The sequence below is a fragment of the Geospiza fortis genome, unplaced genomic scaffold (assembly GCF_000277835.1).
Source record: "Geospiza fortis unplaced genomic scaffold, GeoFor_1.0 scaffold145, whole genome shotgun sequence".
NCBI classification, from domain to species: domain Eukaryota; kingdom Metazoa; phylum Chordata; class Aves; order Passeriformes; family Thraupidae; genus Geospiza; species Geospiza fortis.
This window is the reverse complement of record NW_005054362.1, coordinates 297,965-318,126: the sequence shown is the minus strand read 5'-3', so window position 1 is coordinate 318,126 and position 20,162 is coordinate 297,965. Positions and strand designations below refer to the sequence as shown.

Genomic DNA, 20,162 nt, shown 5'->3' with positions numbered 1-20,162 from the left:
TGTGTCCTGCTGTGGTGTGGAGCTCCAGGTGTGTGTCCTGCTGTGGGGTGGAGCTCCAGCTGTGTCCTGCTGTGGGGTGGAGCTCCAGCTGTGTGTCCTGCTGTGGTGTGGAGCTCCAGGTGTGTGTCCTGCTGTGGGGTGGAGCTCCAGCTGTGTCCTGCTGTGGGGTGGAGCTCCAGCTGTGTGTCCTGCTGTGGGGTGGAGCTCCAGCTGTGTCCTGCTGTGGGGTGGAGGAGCCAGAGCCCCGTTCTCCAGGGACCAGCCCCAGAGCCACCCACGTTCAGGACCTGCCTTGGTCACACTCAGGTCCTGCCTGCTTCGCCCAGCTTGTGCAGCTGTCACACAGGCTCAGGCTGCGGTTTAGTAGGTGCAGATTTCCCCTTAAACCTGTCCCAAACCTACTTTGGTGAAATTGGGATGGCAGCACGAGGAAGTGAGAGATGTTTTACAGCCCAGGCTTTGGGAAATGAAATGCTTCACAGAATCCGTGGACTTTTTAGCCCTGCCTCCTCTATAAGAGCTGTAATTGTATGGGATAACTCTGTAAAGATCTGAAAGTTGACAGACCTGATGCAAATACTGTCTGCTGGGCTTTTATTTTTATGTTCTGTCCTCTTGGAGTCCGGGGGGTTGTGATTCATCCTTTTATTGGTCTCCTGTCGTTACCCACTGGTGACTAGCTCTGACAGCAGCCTAAATACCTTTAATTGCAGCTTTAATTGAACTGCAGAGCGAGGGAGGCAGCGTTTGCCCTGGCGGGTGTCAGTCTGTAACCTCTGCCTCTGCCAGGGCTGCTGCGTGGGGCTGGGCTGCTCGGGTGCCCTGCAGGACCCTCTGTGTCCCCCTGCCCGAGGCTGGCATCGCCTCCTTGCCCTGGGCCTGCCCATCCTTTCCCCTCTCTGGCGCTGGGGATATTGCAGCTTTGACTGCAGATATGGCACACAGTAGTCCCTGCTATTCTCAGATGTGTTATTTAATGATTTACAATTCATTCTGCAGCAATTTTTCTTTTGTAGAATAACAGTGGATTTTTTTCTTTTGTAGAATAATAATGATTTTTGACCATAAAGCTCTATCTTCACAAACAGGACTTTAATTTTTCAAGTACACCTAATTTATTCATTTATTTATAAAAAGCTGGCCATTGACACCTATCAAAAATAGTTAAGTGATCATGGCGTATTCCAGGAAGGCAATTCTTCCCAAAATCAAGGTGTCTTTTTGCGTCTTTATATTATTGAGACACAGGAAAATGAAAATTGAAATATAAGGTGTTAGCCAGCACTGGGTTTTTTCCAGCACAACCAGGAAAATCTAATGCCTCTACTATCTGCAGTTCTGGATCAGGGTATTTGTCTCTTTCTCACTCAATACTCCTGCCTGGAATTGCTGGAAACATCCAAAAGGAGAGGTGAAACAAGCTGCTTTTGTTTGTGATATAGCTGTAAAATTACCTATCTCTTTTAAGAGTGTCCTCAGGAAAAAAATGACAAATACTGTCTGGCCTTTCTGAAAGCCTGCTCTACCTTCTCATCAGCAATAGCAGGACAGACCTTGCTGCTGGCTGGGCTGCTTTTTCTATTTCCACAGACCCTCCAACTGTCAACCCTAAGAGTAGCAGGAACAAGGTCTGCCTTTGTACAGGTATTCTGCTAAAAGTGGGTGTTTCACAGGGTGCAGCAAGAAAGACATCTTGGGTTTAGTGTGTGAAGGCTCAGCTCCTCGGTGCTTTTACAGAAGGCAATTTTGCCTTATAAGAGTAACTGCTAAGCAATAATTAAGGCAAAAAACCCAGCCAGAATGAGCAGCAACTTTGCTATGGATTTTATGTAAAATCTGCAACAAATTACACAAAATTCTATACAGACCAGCCTCCTGCTACTTCACTGTGTGCCATTTTTCTGCTGCTTTGTGATTCATATTGTTTGGCTACTCTAAAGTTGGAAAATATCCATTTGACAGAACTAGCCTGGACGTCAGCTTTATGTTGCATTTAGATTTTTGTGGAGTAATCTTCTGGTAGAAATCAAAAGGCATTAAAGTGGATTTTATAGCCTCATGATAAAATTAACTGGAAAGGCTCTTACAGCTTTTGTCAATAAGCTAATCTGGTTTAATAATATGTCACTGAACTTTGTGAAATACTAAACCACATACAGACCTCACTTACAAATTAACCCCAAATTTATTGCTTTTGAACACAGGTAGTCCCATTGGATTTGCATTAGAATGTCCTTGCACTAGACTGGGCAGGAAAGCCTCCATTTTCATTGCACTACCAAGTCCCAACGTTTCAATTTTCACTGGAGTACAAAATCCCAAATCATCAGCATAAAGAATAAAATGCCAGCCCAGCAGAGCTCAGCTCATGCAGCAGAGGGAGGAAAGGGAAAGGGAAAAGCAGAGAGCGAGGAAAGGGAAAAGCAGAGTGAGGAAGGTGAAAACAGTGGGTGAGGAAAGGCCAGTGGGGAGCCCCTGAGGCTGGAAGAAGAAAGGATCCCATTCTCCTGTTTTTAAGGCTGATCAGACAGAGGCTTAGAGAAAAATGGAAGATGGCAGAGAGGAGCACCTGAAGGAGAAGCAGGCAGCAGGGTACAGGACAACACTTGTACCCCACCTCTCTGACTCCTGTATTTACTGCAGGCTCAGCAACCAGATGCAGACACTCAGTTTTGATTCCCTAAATATTTTGTAACTTTATTGGGAGTGTTGCTCCTACTGTTATAAATAAATAACCACACCACATTTGGCAATGTTGTAAAGGGGTTTTTTTATTATTGTTTTAAAGGTAAGAGGATTTGTTGCTCTGAAGCTATCTGAAAATGCAGTAGAAAAATGAAATTGTCTATTGCTTTCTAAGACAGTTTTACTCCAGTGATTTAGCATTTAGCCTGTAAATATCTATAGAAGTTAAAAAAGAAAGAAAACTGATGTGACTGTATCACAAAGAACTAATGTATTCATTTTTACTCCTAATTTAGCTGCCTTGCAAGATATTGGCCATTCTCCTTCATTTTTTCTTCCTGAGTGCGTTTGCATGGATGCTGGTGGAAGGATTTCATCTTTACAGCATGGTGATCAAAGTATTTGGGTCAGAAGAAAGCAAGCACTTGTATTATTATGGAATTGGATGGGGTAAGCATTTAGTAGCTGCTTACTTTAAGTCTCCTCACTATAGGACAAGATTATATTCAGAAGCATATTTGAAATTGTCATCTTGTGATCACAGTTTGCCTTACTGAGAGCAGGTCTGCTGGATGAGAAAATGCATCATTCTTCTGACTGCAATCAGGCTTCAAAAGGTGCAGTCCTTGAGGCAACTCCAGTGCAGGGAGTGCCACAACCTCTGCAGGCCAGACCAGATCAGACCCTTGATTACCACATCAGTGGCAGCACCGAGGGACGGAAGTCCCACCTCACTGCTGTGCTCTTTCTTTGGTGCTAACTCACACCAGTGGCTTATTCCATCTGCATCCTGCAAAGTCATGCATGAAAAACAGGCACAGAGGTGTCAGGAGGCTTCGTGGGCTGGTGCTTTGCTGTAGCAAAGCTTTCTTGTCCCTCCATTTGCAGGTGACAGAGTTTGTGGTGCTGTGTGTTTTCCCACTTCAGCCAGTTTCCTTTCCTGCAGAAACTGCCACAGAGTGAAGATTTTGCTCTGAGCTGTCAAATGACATAAATTCCATAATTTCCTGTTATTTGTTGCCCAGATCTGATGTACACAGCAGAAGAAAATCATAGAAAATGAACTTCCCAATATAAATTGGGAGAATATACTCATCCCCATCAAGCAAAGTAGATATTTTCATCATTGGAGGGCAATACACTTTCTGTTGTGTCTAATGCTTCATCTTTCTCAATAAATGACATACTTAGCCTTTTAGAATTGATGTCCTAAAATTGGTTTGAATTATCTGCCACAGAATTTCTACAGCCTGGTTTTTTTTTTTTTTTTGTATTCTTTGGGGTTTTTCCTTGTAAAGAAGTCACAGAAGCTTTCAAAATACAATGCTTCTTAACTACTGAGGATACCCCATATTTATAAATATATAGCTTCATATAAATATATAAACATTCATAAATGTGCTTCTAGCTGCAGTTATTAAAGAACGAAAATACTTCTTCCAAAAATTATACTTCTGCCAGTACTAGAAAACTTTACATGATTTGTGAGGATGATAGTGGTAAAATTAAGCAGAAATTGTCTGTCAGAGAATTTTGTAAAACCATCATGCAGAAAACCTAAAGAATTAAAAAGAAAATTGATATTTTAAGCTATCATGTCTAATACTCTGTCTGGGACCTGTTTATTAAATTCTGTAAGATGATCAAAGCTCAAACCTTCACATTTTATTAAATCATACAGGAATTAGCGGGCAATCATTTAATATTTGAAGGGATGGGTTTCACTGCATTCAGAGCTGCTGGCAATAAATCTCTGGCCTCCTCTCCAGCTCCTGGCCTGGAATGAGGTGGCACAACAGGACCTGGCAGTGGTTAGAAGTGGTTAAAATAAGGCTGATGCTGCTTCACATGTAGCACTGCTTGGAGAGCAAGAGGCAGAAAGTCCATAAACCAAACCCAGGCTTAAACAGGACTGTGGTTCCCAGGGAAATCAGCCCTGATCCAGTTTAACAGTTAAACTAGTACTGTATTAAAAAGTCATTTTGTCTGACATCAGTTAATTAATGTTGGATTAAACAGCTGCAGGAGGATGTCAAGTTAGACTAAATTTGAAAATGGCTCTGAGCTGTTCATACACAATTTAGCAGAACCTGCAGGGCTCACTGGAAGATGTACTTTTATTCCTAATAATGCCTCTGGATCTGCCTTTCCCTGCCCTGCTGCAGGCTGCCCGCTGGTGATCTGTGTCATTTCTGCCTCCTCGTCCCTGGACAGCTACGGAGAAAGTGGCAAGTGAGTATGAAAATCCCCTCCTGCAGGTGCCGTGGGGATGAAAACCTGGTGGGGAGGAAATCTGTAAACGTGCTAACTGGGCTGTGGTGCTGCCCTGAGCAGAGAGGCTGCAACAGGATGACTTGTGTAGAGATGCTGTTAAACACAGAAGCCTCATGTCTGGTTTTCACAGAGATGATGCACAGAGAGCTCCTGAGATCTTTTCCTGCTTTTCACTGAATCACTCCTCAGCGAGCTCCCTGCTCAGGGGGGAAAGCTTGCACCAAGATGAGAGTAATCATTGATTAAAGATACTCAATCTGCCGAAGAGAACTGCAGTTACACACCTGAAATCTGGAATGGATAATGTCCAAAACGTTGAAAATTAATTTCCTTTCTAATGTAGGAAAAGAAGAGCAAAATTATCTGAAAGCGCACTATAGAATTTAATCCTAAAATAACTTCACAAGTGGTCCATCTCTTCAGGGCTGTAAGAAGAGCCTGATTGTGTTTGCCAGCCCCTTCCCCACCACCAGCCAGGGGAGGCAGGGAGGGCTGCAATTTGTCTCTGGCTGCAATGAGACAAATTCACTGCAATGAGACATTTCAGAGTGCTCCAGCCCTGAAACAGCCTGTGGCCAAGGACACCAGAACAGCAAATTGCAAATAAAACATTTCCTCTCTTCCCAGCTTTGCACTCTGTGGAGGTGGGCTGGGGCAGGGAGGTGTCACTGACTGTGTGACAAACCCCAGTGAGATCCCACCTTGGGTCCCCAGTGTCAGGGGAGAAGGAGCCTTGTCCTGACGGGCTGTCATTCTCTTCCTTCCAAAATTCATCATCTTCTTGCACTCTCTTTTAGTTGTTTTATAATTTTTTTTTTTTTAATTAATGACATTACTGATTAAATGACTGTGTGTTTCCTCTGGAACAACTCTGATCTCCCTGCAGCTGCTGGCTCTCCCTGGAGGACGGAGCAATCTGGGCTTTTGTGGCACCAGCCATGTTTGTCATTCTGGTAGGTACAGACACAGCTTGCAGGGCTGGGCAGGGCTGTCAGGTGTGTTTGCTGGGCTCAGGTAAGGCTGCCCAGGTGAGTCTGCTGGGCTCAGACTGGGCAGGTGGGCAGGGCAGGGCTGTCCAGGTGAGTTTGGGCTCAGGCTGGGCAGGTTGGCTGGGCAGGGCTGTCCAGGTGAGTTTGGGCTCAGGCAGGACAGGTGGGCAGGGCAGGGCTGTCCAGGTGAGTTTGGGCTCAGGCAGGGCAGGTGGGCAGGGCAGGGCTGTCCAGGTGAGTTTGCTGATGAGCTGCTCCTTCCCAGGGGTGCAGGGTCACAGCTGCAGGGCTGGCACACAAACACTCCACAGCAGGTGAAGGATGATGCTCACACCTCCACAGCAGGTGTGAATGATGCTCACACATTAAATTGCAGGCAGTTGTAGCTGTGCTCACGCCAGGGGTCAGGAGTGTTTGCAGAGAGCCTTGTGCCAGGTCAGCACCTCAGTATGCATTCCAAGGTATGTAGATATAGATGATTGGAGAGCAATTAAAATAATCTAATATTCAAATGTCCCCTGCTCACATTAGCACTGCTTTCCTGCCATTGCTCAGCGCCAAAGGAGGAAGTGAGACGCTGTCAGTGGCACCAAAGCTTCCCAGGCTGCTGCCCAAGGATGGTGGTCACCAAAACACACAGGCAGTGAGATGCTCATCACCTGAGCCAGCACAGCCTCCTGCAGTCTGCATGTGCAGCTGCTTGGCAGAGAATGTAAGGGTTTAACTGGCTGGCTCTGGCTTATGATGTATAACATTTGTGCAGCTCAAATTATGTTCTTGTAGGGGTGCAAATACTTTCAGAAAGAGAAAGAGTGAGCTCACAAGGTTGATCCACGTAGAGCAATTTGTTAAATAGTCTAAACCCAGCTCTGCCCAAAATAGCTGCAAGAGAGCTGACAAATTACCTCTCTGGGCATTGAAAATTCCAGATGAAAAATGTGTTGATGCCTATAGGGAAATAACAGGGCTAAACACTATCTGGTGTGTGTGCATGTGTGCCTGTGTTCTTTAAACAACAAATTAGCCACCAGCTGCATAAACTAGCATTTAAGTCTGAAAATACTTCTCAAAAAGCAGTTTTTGACTTGCTTGATCCACAGTGTCTCTGCCAAGAAAGAGGATTATGCTGTGAAGAAAACAGGGACTGCTCCTTTCAACTCCCACTCCCCAGAGACCAGGCAGACACAGTCCATCCACATTAATCCTGCTCAGCCTCACGGGCAGCCCAGACACCATGGAGCCTAAAGCAGAAGGATGTGGAGGGACTGTGGCTGGGGAGGAACACTCACACACATTTTCTAGGCAGTAATTCACAGAACCTCCCAGCCCTACACAGATTCCCACACCAAATATGCTCTTCCCTTGGGGTTTGAGTCAAGGGGTATGATGAAGGAAATAGTTCCCTCTATATGTAGGTCTTTTGGCTTCTACCTACATCTTAAGGCTTTGAGGTCACGGTCCCCCACACCCCAAACACAGCACACAAGCCTCTACATCATCCTCTTAAAGCCCTTGCAGTTAATTTGCAGACCAAACTGAGCTCAGCCCAAGTGGCCCTGGGATGTGTCTTCAGTCGAGGGGGAAAAACCCAACCTGACAAAGCACCTGAATTCTTGACAGAAGACATTAAAACTTCTGGCAGAAGGTTTGTTTGTTGTCAGCCATCTGCTGCCTTGGTGTTTCCATGGATGGGGCAGAGTTCAGGGAATTCTGTGCCCGGAGCAGAGGCTGTGCTGCAGGCAGGTGAGGAGCAGACCCTGGGCTGCAGGGGCAGGGCCTCTCTCTTTCTGTCCCTGTAAACTGTATTTTCCTGGTGCTGCAGTTTGAGTGTTTGCAAGGCTCTGAGTACAGCACAGAAATGGCTTTCTCAAATGTGCTCGTTACCACCTCAAAGGATTAACAGAGGTTATTTACAAAATATGATTTGGTACCAATAGGGAAAATGGTCCCAAGACCATTGAATTTCACCTCTTATCTCTTAAAGCTGATTGAGCAACAGGCACACTTGAGGAGCTGGCAGTTCCACAGGATGGCCTTTGGATAAACTCAAGAGCCATGGCAAAAATGAACTATTACAGATATGCTCTGATTCTACAGCACGTGATGATCTGCCTTCAGAAACCTAAAATTAAAAAAGGGGTCAGAAGATTTGGAAAAAACCCAAGGAAATCATTATATTCAAATTTAAACATCTCTAATTTACCCTCTCGTCCTCAGAATATTTATGTCAAAGTAGGGGATGATTATTGAGTTTTAACTGAGGAACAGCGCTTTTTTGAAGTCTTCTCTCTTTTTGTTCTGTAGTTCAGGATAGTTTTGTTCTACCCTTGTTCTTGATGCTTTGTAGCTGATGGGCAGCTTTGGACAGGAGGGGGGAAATATGTCTTTCACCTTCACATTGTCTACCTTTTCTTTTTCTTTAAACCCAAGGTCTTTGCACAGCAAGACAATCTTTGCCACATTTCCTTTAAGAGATAAAGATTTCCTTCTTCCTTCACCTGTGACTCCAGCACAAACTTTCCTTTGTTGAACATTTTCAGTGTTAGTCTTTTCAAGATTTCCTGCTTTTCTCTTGGGAATTCTTTTCATTTTATTGATGTTTCTGCTGGACCTGACATCAGAAAGAGCAGAGCCTTTGAAGAGCACAGTTCAGATTTACCATATTTTTCTCACTGCTCCTTTAAAATGGTCTTGTAACCAAGATTGACTGATCTACAGTCAGGGTATTTATTGATTTACAATCAAGGTACTGATTTACAGTCAGGGTATTGATTTACAATCAGGGTACTGATTTACAATCAGGTTATTTACTGATTTACAATCAGGGTACTGATTTACAGTCAGGGTATTGATTTACAGTCAGGGTACTGATTTACAGCAGGGTATTGATTTCCAATCAAAGTATTGATCTACAGGCAAGGATATTGATCTACAGTCAGGGTATTGATTTACAATCAGGGTACTGATTTACAATCAGGGTATTTATTGATTTACAATCAGGGTATTGATTTACAGTCAGGGTGTTTATTGATTTACAGTCAGGGTATTGATTTACAATCAGGGTATTGATTTAAAATCAGGTACTGATTTACAGGCAGGGCATCAATTTACAGTCAGAGTATTGATTTACAGTCAGAGTATTGGTTTACAGGGTATTGGTTTACAATCAGGGTACTGATTTACAGGCAGGGCATTGATTTACAGTCAGAATATTGATTTACAATCAGGGTGTTGATTTAAAATCAGGGTACTGATTTACAGGCAGGGCATTGATTTACAGTCAGAATATTGATTTACAATCAGGGTGTTGATTTAAAATCAGGGTACTGATTTACAGGCAGGGCATTGATTTACAGTCAGGATATTGATTTGTGTGTGAGGATCCTGAGCACCTTGGCTGTGGGCAATGCACCCAGCCAGGTTTTCCTGACCAGGCAGGGGAGCTGCTGAAGGAAGGAGAAAAGCTGTGGGGGCGGGAATCACTGACACCAGCCCAGCCCTGGCAGCCTCTCTTGGCAAATAAAGCCAGCACAGAGGGTTCTGTTTGCTGCTGTGTTTGTACCACACCCTCCCAGGGCAGCCTGCCCCTCCGACTCCTGACCAAGGCTTGTTCCTCCTCCAGGTCAACATCGGCATTCTCATTGCTGTCACAAGAGTCATCTCCAGGATCAGTGCAGACAACTACAAGGTCCACGGAGATGCTAATGCCTTCAAGTAAGTTCTTCTCATTGAAATTACAACACCAATCTCCCAGGAGCAATGTTACACCAAGGGCTGCCCCCAGAGCACTGGCACCATCCCTCTTCAGAGAGCAAACACTGTTAAAGGTGTCCTCCCCTTGAAAGCAGCCAGTTAACCTGTGTTCTGGTAAAGCTGCGTGCTGCACGGGGTGAAACCTGTGGCTCCGCAGGAGCTGAAGTGTTTCCCTGCCTCTTGCAGGCTCCAGCATTTGCTGATCCATTGTTTTCCCTTTTGTTAATGGAGACTTTCCTCTTCCTGCTACGGTCAAAAGCTGAATTTCACAGAGCATCCTTAATCTGTCCTGGGTTATTGCAACTCTTCTGCTCCTTCTGAGGACAGACCTTGTTTCTAGCCCCAGTTCAGTATAATATTTAGGCATATGCTTATCTTTAAGACTCTCCTGACATTACAAAGCACACAGACTTACACGGGATTTAAATGTGTGCCTAAATTCAAGCAGATCTTTATATCATAGTGCCTGGAGCCTCTTGGGGTGGTGGCCTCTGGGAGTGAACCACCTTTGAAATAGCACGAGCAAGTCTGGAGGGGAAATGTAAGGCACACACAGAGATACCTCTGAATGTACAAGGACAAATTCTGATCTCTGAAATATATAGAGAGATTACATGTGTGTAGCTAAGAAGATAAGTTAATATATCAGGGCTAAATTAAGATGTTGAATATTCCATTTTGTATCTCCTAAAGAAGCTTTAGTCCCAATAGAGAAATGACACTGTATATAAACAAAAGAATATGGAACTTAGATAGAAGAAAAATGGGCTGATGGTTTGTGTTTAATGTTTCTGAGGCACAGGTTATTGTATGATAAGGATTTGGTGCCACTGTTCTGAAATGGTATCACAAAAAATAATTTTTACGCTTGGATTACTTATGTAATTTTGAAATTGTCATTAAGTTTTAAATGTTGGTGACAGTTACCTAATTGAAGTTAGTTTACTTATTATACACTTATCCAACAGGAAAAGAAAAACAGTAAATAAGTCTACACAAAAATCAATAAGATAATTACACTGTAGTGAAATGAGAAGCCTGGGAATTAAAATGACTGTTTCAGGTTTGGCTGAGCTCCTGTGACCTTCAGAAATACGAAGGAAATATAGAAACTTAGGAAGCAAATAACTGTATGTTGTCAATGCCCATTTTTCTGCACTGTTAGAAATATGAAAACAATGACACATCTCATAAGTACCAGAGGAGCTACAGAGGTTGCTCCATGTACTTGGATATTTTACTGTATTGCAAGGAATGGATTCAATACACACTGCACCCTGCACACTAACACACTTTATTTTATTTAAACTCTGTGTGTGCATAAGTAAATTGATTTATGAATGATTGGTCGAGGAACATTAATGAGGAGCATATGTTCCTAGCCCAAGTATTATCAGCTGTAGATTTGGAACGGGGTAATTCTGTACTGAGAATGAGACTCCTCCAGGTACCCTGGCTGAGAGGTGCTCTTTGTGCCAAAGCTTTTTCATTTTACAGATTCAGGATTCGACCTAACAAAAGTTACAGGGAGAAAAGTGGAGAAAAAATATTATCAGAGGGTTGATACATCTGAAAACTTGAACCATTAAGTTATTAAGTGGAAATATGCTCTTACAGAACAGCTTTCCTCACAGAAATAAATTAAGTCAACAAAATACAATAGAAGGTAAATAGAACTTAGAGAACAGTTCTTCTGTACATATCATTAAAGAAGTGGGTCCTGAAAGGAAGTTTGAAAAGAGAAGTGTGTAAATACATGTTCAAATCAGATCCTGGGAAGTGTTTATACCCTGATTTAACATAGCAGTGAGGCATGATGAAGCAGAGTTTTGTGTACAGAGGATGTCATGGGGAAAATAACTGGCCTATTGGAAAAAAAGATAATTATAAAGCCTTTCTAGCACAGAGTTGATATGCTAGTATGAAATCCTTGTGTGTATTTTCCAAGAAATAAGAGAACAAAGGAGAGCAGGGCTCTGATCTGACAGGGGCAGGGGAAGTGTTCCTCACGGCGTGCAATCCCCGTGGCTCCAAGCACTGCAGCTCCTGGGAGCTGACTACAGGCTGTTAGCCCAGGAGGGTTGGTGTGCACAGCAGAACAAACCAGTGACAGTCACGGAGACCAGAAAAGCAGGAAGGTTTGCAGTTTCTGTGAGGAACGACTGCAGGGGAGTTTTTGGATCAACAAGTGGAGCTGGCAGAGGGAGGGATCCCTGAAGGCTGCAGAATGCTTTGTGTACCCCAAATAAAGGGGCTGGCAGGCATCCCTGGGTGCTGCACCCCATGGATATCGCTGAGGGCAGGGCTGGGCTGTGGCAGGAGCAGTTTATCAAGCCTGCTCACAAAGGCAGAGCTGATGAAGGTGGCACGGTGGGATTTGGTGAGGCAGGAAAGCTTTGGCATCCACTCACAGCAGCCAGGGGGGACATGAAGAAAAGTGGCTCCTTCAGAGCTGGGCTTGTGCTTGCAGACAGCCAGAGGCAGAAAATGGGAGCTGCAGGGCAAGGAACTGTGGAGGGGAGCCTGCTCAGTCCAGCAAACCTGGGGCAGAAACAACAGGGACTTCAGTGCTGTCTTTTCCAGCTGGGGTGAGACGTACATGGGCAGACAGTGAGCTGCTGTGCCAGCAGGGACAGCAGGGACCAGAGAGACAGCAGGACAGACAGCAGGGACAGCAGGGACCGGAGAGACAGCAGGACAGACAGCAGGGACAGCAGGACAGACAGCAGGGACAGCAGGTCAGCCGCCTTCCCAGCAGAGTCAGCCCTGCCCTGACCATGAGCTGAAGGGGCTGGCAGTGCTGACCAAGGGGCTGTGGCAGGAGCACCAGGAGGTGCCACCTCTCTCGCTGGTGGCTCAGGTCTGTGAGCACCTGGCTGAGTGGCCCCACACTTGTGGATGTTCCCAAGCTCAAACCCAAACCCCAGCAGCTGCTGCAGCCCAGAAATCCCAGCCTGCAGGTGTCACAGAACAGGCTCCTCCTCAGGCTCGCCTCTGGCCAGGCTCTGCTGCCAAAGGAAAGCTTTAATCACACTGACAAGGACTGAACTCCACTGCCCTGGCTCTGTGTCCCCTAAGCTCAGTCAAGCTGACACCACGGGCACTGGGCTCTGGTCCTTGCTGCTGGCTCCTGCTGCAGCTGGTGTCCTGTGTTAAATGCTCCTCTCATTTGCCCCAAGAGCTCTGATTCCCCCCAGTGGCAGAGGGAAGCCCAGGCTGGGCTCAGACACCATCGCTGCATGTCTCAATCCAGGTGTGGTGGCTCAGGCCACACCTGAGCAGAGATCACCTCAGGAAATCCTGACAACAGAGAGACATTCTGAGTCATGATGGGATCAGTTAGAAAGGGTGTTTATTGCTGAAGAAGTGCTGCTGCTGGAGCATGTTTACTTTCTGAAAAATTAAGTTACTTGGCAATGCAAGTGGATATTACCAACAAGGCTTGTTTCTCTTGGCAACAAGCAGCAATAAACTGATGTAATTATTTAGAGTAATTGTTCCTGATTTTCCATATGGCAGCAGGTCCTCTCAAATGCTGACTCAAACGTGACTGCAGAATGTGCACCGGGGTGAGCCAGTGCTCTGCTTGGAAGGCAGCAGCTGGCACACCTCAGGTTTGAAAGCCAAAACAGAAAAGAAAGTTGTGAACAAAATTCCTTTTAGTGTCCTAAAATGCATTTATTATTCATCTTCCCCGTTCCCATTTCCCCCAGAACAAAGTGCAGCTCCTGGCTTGTTGGTCCCTTCAGGTTGTCACAGAGGGGACACCAGAGAGCATCCTGCTGGACATCCTGTTCTGCTCTCACTGCCACTGCTGTGCTCCTTTGCTTGTGTAAAGTAAATATAAATAGTGCCCCTAAAAGGAATTTAAGAAGAAACATAAAAGACTAAGCTTTAATGATACATAAACTGCAAAATACCCAGTAATTTAAGGCAGAATGAATACAATTAAACAGTTTATGATCAGAGACACTAATTAAAGCATGATAGGCTCCTGTGACAGTCTGAATAGTAAGTGTTTGGTCACTGTAGTAATTTTCCTATGTGTGTGAAAATAGCTTCTTTTTTAGTGTCTGAAACTTTAATTGTGCAAGACCAGTTTACTGGAAAGAGCTGAGCAAAGAATTATTATCATCTCCTTTTATTGCTTGAATTTACTTAAGATCATGTTTTTGTGTTGTTTTTGAATCATATTGAACACGAATAGAATATGAACTTTTCCTTTAGTTGTCATTGATTATTCTTGAACCTTTTATCAGAGGATTAGCAATTGATTCTCAGCAAAATAATTTTGAGCAATAATTCAGTTGTGGCTTAATGAGAATGTTTTGCATCCAGGGAACAGATTTTCTGCCAAAAAGCTAATTTGTTATAGTTAATAGAATCTAATACCTTGAAATATTTAAATGCATACCTACAGCATTTGTTTGAATTATGCATTCTTTTTTAGGGACATAACTAATCATATGTTCGAGTTTAAGCAGTAGCCTCTCTAAGCTTAATGCAATTAAAGCAGATTAGTTTAATGGAATTGCTCATGTGCTTGAAAAGGCGCATGATTACATTTCTGAGTTATGAACCATTGGAACTCTCTTTCTGACTTATTTCTGCTGCATCTAAAGACTTTACTCAGCTCATTCATTGACGTATAAGGGCCGAAATAAGGTTTTTTTTTGCTTACTGCCCACCCCTTTCAAAGTCTCATTGCTTTCTGCATGGCAAGTGACTTTTGTGTTGCAGTGAGAGGGATCCCCGGTGTGACAGTGTTGGACAAGGGCACATTTCCTTCCCCATGGGACAGCTCTTGCTGATCACATTTAGCACAGGTAATAACTGGACTGCCTGAGCTCCCTCGGCTGCAAGGGCTAAAGTATAACACAAAGAATTGCCAGAGATCTGTTTGGCACTGACAGACACTACCTGCAGCAGAGGAAGGAATGCCCAGCTTGTCTCCGTTGCAGGAGTGGTTTTGGTTTAGAACCCACAGAGCACATTTAGCCAGCCCCGTGTGATTTCCCAGCCAGCTCACTTCTGCATGCTGCTGTCCAGAAGAGACACTTCCATTAACTTCTCTTGAATAAACTGCCAAGTCCAACTCTTATTAAATACATTCTCACTGCTTACTCTGAAATGGTCCAATGAGTTGGAAAAATCTGTCTTTTTTATAAACTGTACGCTTTACTCAGTGAACCAAAAGTGATAGCTATCGTAATCATCCATGGAGAAAGCAATTACAGCAAAATCAGAAATATTTCTTTGCTATTTACCCTATTCTTTCTCTCAATTCATTATTTTCTTCATCCCTCAAACTCAGTGAAATAGTAAAACAGTTATCCATTGGAAAAATATGTTTTCTCTTTAGTTAAATTAATGACTGAAAATTGGAAAAAATGGCAGCAGCTGTAGTGAATGGGAGCAAAAGAGGGCTGCAGGAAAATCTCAGCACAGGGAGTAAGTCATGTCAGCTGCTGTGCTAGTTCCATCTGCATTTTCAATAGATCACAAACCCCTGCACAGGAAACTGAAACAGAGCCGTAGCTTTGATGCAGACCTAGTCCTTCCTTTGTTGTTTGAGCTGTTCAGAAGCGTTTCCCCCAGGGCAGGAGGGCTGTCCTGAGCTGCTCAGGTGCTGCACACACCTGGGCTCTCACAGTCAGTCATTGGCCATTCCAAAGCACTTTGCAAAGCCATCGATTACACCCCTGCAGCACGGGCTGCTGTGCAGATTGCTCATGCATTTATTTAATCACTGATCCATTCCCTGCCACGGCTCTGCCGCGGTGTTTTCCTTCATTTATGAACCCAGGGCTCTGCCTCGGTGTTTTCCTTTGTTTATAAACACTCCCCAGCCCCTCCTGCCTGGGATACAAATCTGGGCGTCAGTGCTGATAACTTCGCTGCTTTATCATCAGCTGTTATCCCGAGAGCTCCTGTGTGTTTGCTGCCCCTTGTTCTTGTGATTCCTCTCCTGTTTGATGCCACTTGGTGTCCAAGGACTCCTCGTTGTAAGGATCATTCCCAGCTGTTCATTTCCACAGAATGTTCTTGTCAATCACGGCGCTGCTTGGAGCTCTCACGAGAGCTCTCCTGCCGCAGCAATCCCACAATGTTCTCCATAACTACATCCCACCTCTTTGGGATGCCATTAGAGAACGTTTCTGCTTTTTTATTTTTCATCTCCTTCCACAAGGAAGGTGAGGAGCAAGTTGCAGTCTGTAAACTCTTCTGAAAGTCTACAGGGATTCGAAATCCACAGCAACAGAAAATCCTTTCTATGCCTTTCTGGGTGGCAGATGTTTGCAGGCAGCCCTCAGAGACGGGAGCACCTGCTTTTGTGTGCTCTAATGAAAAAGGAAAGCGCTTTTTCCATGTGCCATCCATTAGAGCAGTGTGACAGGCCAAATCTGCTTTCAGTAGCTCCTTTTCTTCCCAATTTCTCACTGTGTGTAAGGAATCGTGCTCATTGAACATGGCTTCAAACAGCATGAGGGATGCACCTCCTAGACACTGTTGGAAGGAGGAGAGTTGACTGGCAACAAAGGAAATAATTAAAATGAAAGTATTAAGCAGTAACAACTAGTGAGCTGAAGTGCTACTGCCAATGATAATGTCTTCAACCTAATTAAATTTTTGGCTCATTGAATATGACAAATACAAATGCAGTTTGGGTGTCTCCTTATTAGACTCAGGGTTTTAGACTAAAAATAACACGGGTTTGAATGTTGCCAATGAGGGTATTAATGAGGAAGTGCTAATCTTTCAGAGATCATAATGACAGTAATGGGAGTGCTTTCTTCACTGCAGGTGCTGAGAGTCACAAGCTGCAGAAAGGCTCCAGGCCACGCTGTCATTGTTCAGAAGCATTTCAGGCACTTTTTGGGAGGAGTATTAAAAGATTAAAAGGATGTAAAGCATAGCTGCAGAGGGGAGGCTGCTCTGCAAAAAGGAGACAAGCAGGGACAAATAGAAACAGGCTTAAACTGATGAAAAAAATCCAAAATCTTTAAGCTCCCTGTAGTGGGAGGGGAGTAGCAAAGCAGTGGGTCTGGTTACCTGGAGAGCTGCTGCCTTTGAGCAGCTCTCACAAGCAGTGGGACCCTTCCTACCAGGGCTAATTCTGCTGCCAGGAGCAACAGCCAGCCCTGCCTGAGCTGGGTGACATTGGGAGCCTTCCACAGCTTGATTTTTCCTTGGCTGTGTCTTTCAGAGCCAGAGCTGTCCTTTGTGGGAAGAGTTTTGTGTCTGTCACTGCTCCTTAGGCAGGATTTGTTGATACTGGCTCCAAAGGAGCAGCAGCTCTGATGCTGGTGCCTGTTTCTGTGTTAGGAAGGGCAGCAAAACAAAACAGATGAGTACAAAATATGCAAGGAAAACTTCATCTTTGACAGGTGCTGGTTTTTCTGAGTGTACAGATAAACCAATTTTTATTAGAGATGCTTAGTCATGTTTGCTTTCGCATGTGGATGTCAGGAGAGAATGAGGTTTATTAAAACCTGGTTATTAAATCCCTGTGATGAAACCTCGCTGTGAACAGAACAGAATCAGTGCTGGAGGTGAAGGAGCCCTGCCAAGGCCCCCTCCAGCTGTTTATCATCTTGTCCAGAGCCTTGTGCTGTACTACTGACCTGTGGCTGGATCAGTTCCCTGACTCCAAGGGCAGTAGCTGCAGGTGTGATCCGTCCTCTGCAGAACCTGGGGGTTCACCTCTCCATCTCATCTCCTTAAGGCAAGCCAGGGTTTGCACAGCATGTAATGAGAGCAGAACTCTCTGCTGGCCCCACGCCTCATGTTGGATCGCTCCTGGTGAGTCCTTCGTGGCACAGCAGGTGCCAGGTGCAGAGGAGTCAGGGCAAGGGTGCTGTTAACAGAATGGGATTGAGACACGGGGGAGCAGCACACGGTGCTGTCACTCCTCTGTGTCTGTGTTTCTGATGCACCCTCTCCCTGCTGCCAAGGTTCTCTGAAGGACAGCTTGTCTCCTTTACTTCTAGAATTACAGCAGCAGAAACTTTCAGGTTTTAAAAATCTATAGCTTTGAATTTCACATTAACTTGTTTTTAAACGTCCTAGCTGGACCTAGTTTTCCATCTTTTAATACCAGATTTGAAGCCATGAAAGTGCTGGTGGGAGGACTGTGAGTCACAGCTTGGTGCCTGGCTCCAGAGCAACAATTAAAGGCTGCTCATTCATCACAAATGGGACAATTCCCTGTGAACAGCAATAACCTCAAGAGTTTGCTTGAACTGCTTCATTTGCACCCTTGGCTCCAATTTATAATCCTGGAACTCTGTGTCAGCTTTATGCAGAATAATAAGAACAAATATTACAGTTGTGGCATTGCAGAATACAAATGTTATTTAAGCATGTGCCTCGTGCAGAGCTCTGGGCAGCCTGTAAATCACTGCCCAGTCTGACACAGCCCTTAGCTACGTGTGGCTTACGTATTTTCCCAGTAAAGCAATCTGAAAATAAAATAGAATAAATGGAAAATACAGGGAATTACATTAAAGAAAAGAGGCTCCCTTAGCATCAGAAATACTGTTAAACTCTGAGGTGCTCTCTTGAGGCACACAATAAGAGGCACAGAGCTGCACTGGGCTCCAGCAGTCCTGGTTCCCTTTCCCTGTGCATTTGAGACAGGAGAGCAGGCAGGGATGCAGGATTTATCTGCCACTGCTGCAGCTAAAGCTCACATGGAGCACAGAAATGACTTCTCAGTTTGTGTGCCTGACCTTGAGCCTTTGCTGTCACTGCTGCCGCTGCCATGGAAACGGGAGAAGACATCGTTGCATAATTGAGGGTCGCTGAGACTGCTGGGGTCAAGAGATCATTTTCAGAATCCAGCTCCTCAGGGGGTGGATGCTGCTCCACACAAATCTTCCTCATGATTTGACATGGATGTTACTTTGTCATCCTTAATTGAAATATGGGTCCCACTGACTTTGGGTTAAAAGCCAGAAATATTTGCCAAACTGCAGATTCCTAGAGAGGGCTGCTTTTTCTGGGTGTTCCTGGGCTACAGAACTTCCCAGCTGTGCAGCTTGCTGCCACTTGTCAGCTAAGGAGTGGCAAATGGCTGTGTAATTGTCTCTGACAATTTTGAAATGTGTGTAGAACACAATCACATTTACTGGTAAAAGCCTCTGGTGATGGAGTTTTGAGTCTCTTCAGGGAGTAACTCGTTCAGAAGCTTTATTTTCCTCTTAAAAAGTTGGTGTTTCTTCAAGGACAGTTTGAGAAAGGAGGAATTGGAGCCTGGGCCATTTTAGACAGGCCATGTTTTCCAGATTACCAATAATTTTGGATGCTTGCCTCCAGTCTTTCCAAAGAACCACACATTGCTTGAAAGCTCAAACCCCAACACGGAGCACAGGGTAGGGGCTACTTCTTATTTTTAGCATATGGTGTGCCTGGTTTGACATCCCAGAGCAGGGAAAACAAAATCAATCATAGTGGGTTTTCAGCACTGACTGCAGCTTTACAACTCCTAGAAACAGGTCTGTAAGCTGCGTTTCATTATAGTTATAATGAATTAAATGAAGATAGCTCTATAAGTCTTAAAAACAGAGCTATAAACTGTGTTTCATTGTAGTTATAATTAATTAAATGAAGCTAGCTCCATGCAATCCTGTGCTTGACATTTTTAGGGAAGAAAAGGCCCCATGCACTTTATCCTCCTGGTGTGGCAAGGCAGCAGAGATGTGCAGTGCCACACTCTGCCTCTTCCTTTGCTTTCTCCTGGCCCAGGGGTGTTGAAAGCTCTGCCTGCTGGTGCTTCCTCTCTCTCTGAGCTGCTCTGTGCTTCTGATGCAGCCTCTCCCTTCCCTGTGTGCCCTTTCCCATCGGGTTCCATGGCAGAGCTCCCTGCACAGCTCCTGCCCTGCAGGGACAGGGGAGCACCAGGGGCCCTTCCCACAGCTGCTGTCCCTTGGCAATCCCTCTGTGTCACCCTGGGTCTGCCATCTCACTTCTCTGCCCTGGCAGCTTCCCCGCATGATACAACAGCTACAAAGGACATTGAGATGGCTGCAAATAGAGCAATAAGGCTAATTTTCAGAATAGTGTCTCAAGATGACTTGCAGAGATGGAGCCAATTAAAAGTGGCAGGGGTTGGGCTGCTGCAGATCCGTGCAGATTGACGCCTCACGCTGAGCTTGCCTCAGGACAGGGTGCAGGATGCTGCCATGGGAAATGAGAAATCCTGCCCTGGGAGCTTGGAAAGAGGATGGAACGATGGGGAAGATCCAACCAGGGGCAGATGCTGGAGGAAGAGTGGGTCACATCCAGCCTGCCCCAGCCACGGGCAGCATCTGACCCTCTGAGACCTGCATTTCTTTGTCCTGGAACAGACAGGTGGGCAGGTTTTTGGGAATGAGCTGCTACAGGCAGTGCCACATGCAGTGCCGCAGGCAGTGCCCTCTCCTGTTTTTGGGATAAGCTGCCATAGGCAGTGCTCTCCTG

The 20,162-nt window shown here is 45.1% G+C and overlaps 1 protein-coding gene across 1 annotated transcript in view; it reads left to right on the top strand.

Moving 5' to 3' along the window:
- ADGRD1 (adhesion G protein-coupled receptor D1) overlaps positions 1–20,162 on the top strand; it is a 111,929-nt gene that overhangs the window by 75,061 nt on the left and 16,706 nt on the right. Inside the window, exons 18-21 of the mRNA XM_005423990.3 lie at positions 2,982–3,135; positions 4,851–4,917; positions 5,846–5,912; positions 9,571–9,662. Of these exons, the coding sequence (XP_005424047.1) occupies positions 2,982–3,135; positions 4,851–4,917; positions 5,846–5,912; positions 9,571–9,662 (380 nt within the window). The remainder of the gene's footprint in view (positions 1–2,981; positions 3,136–4,850; positions 4,918–5,845; positions 5,913–9,570; positions 9,663–20,162) is intronic.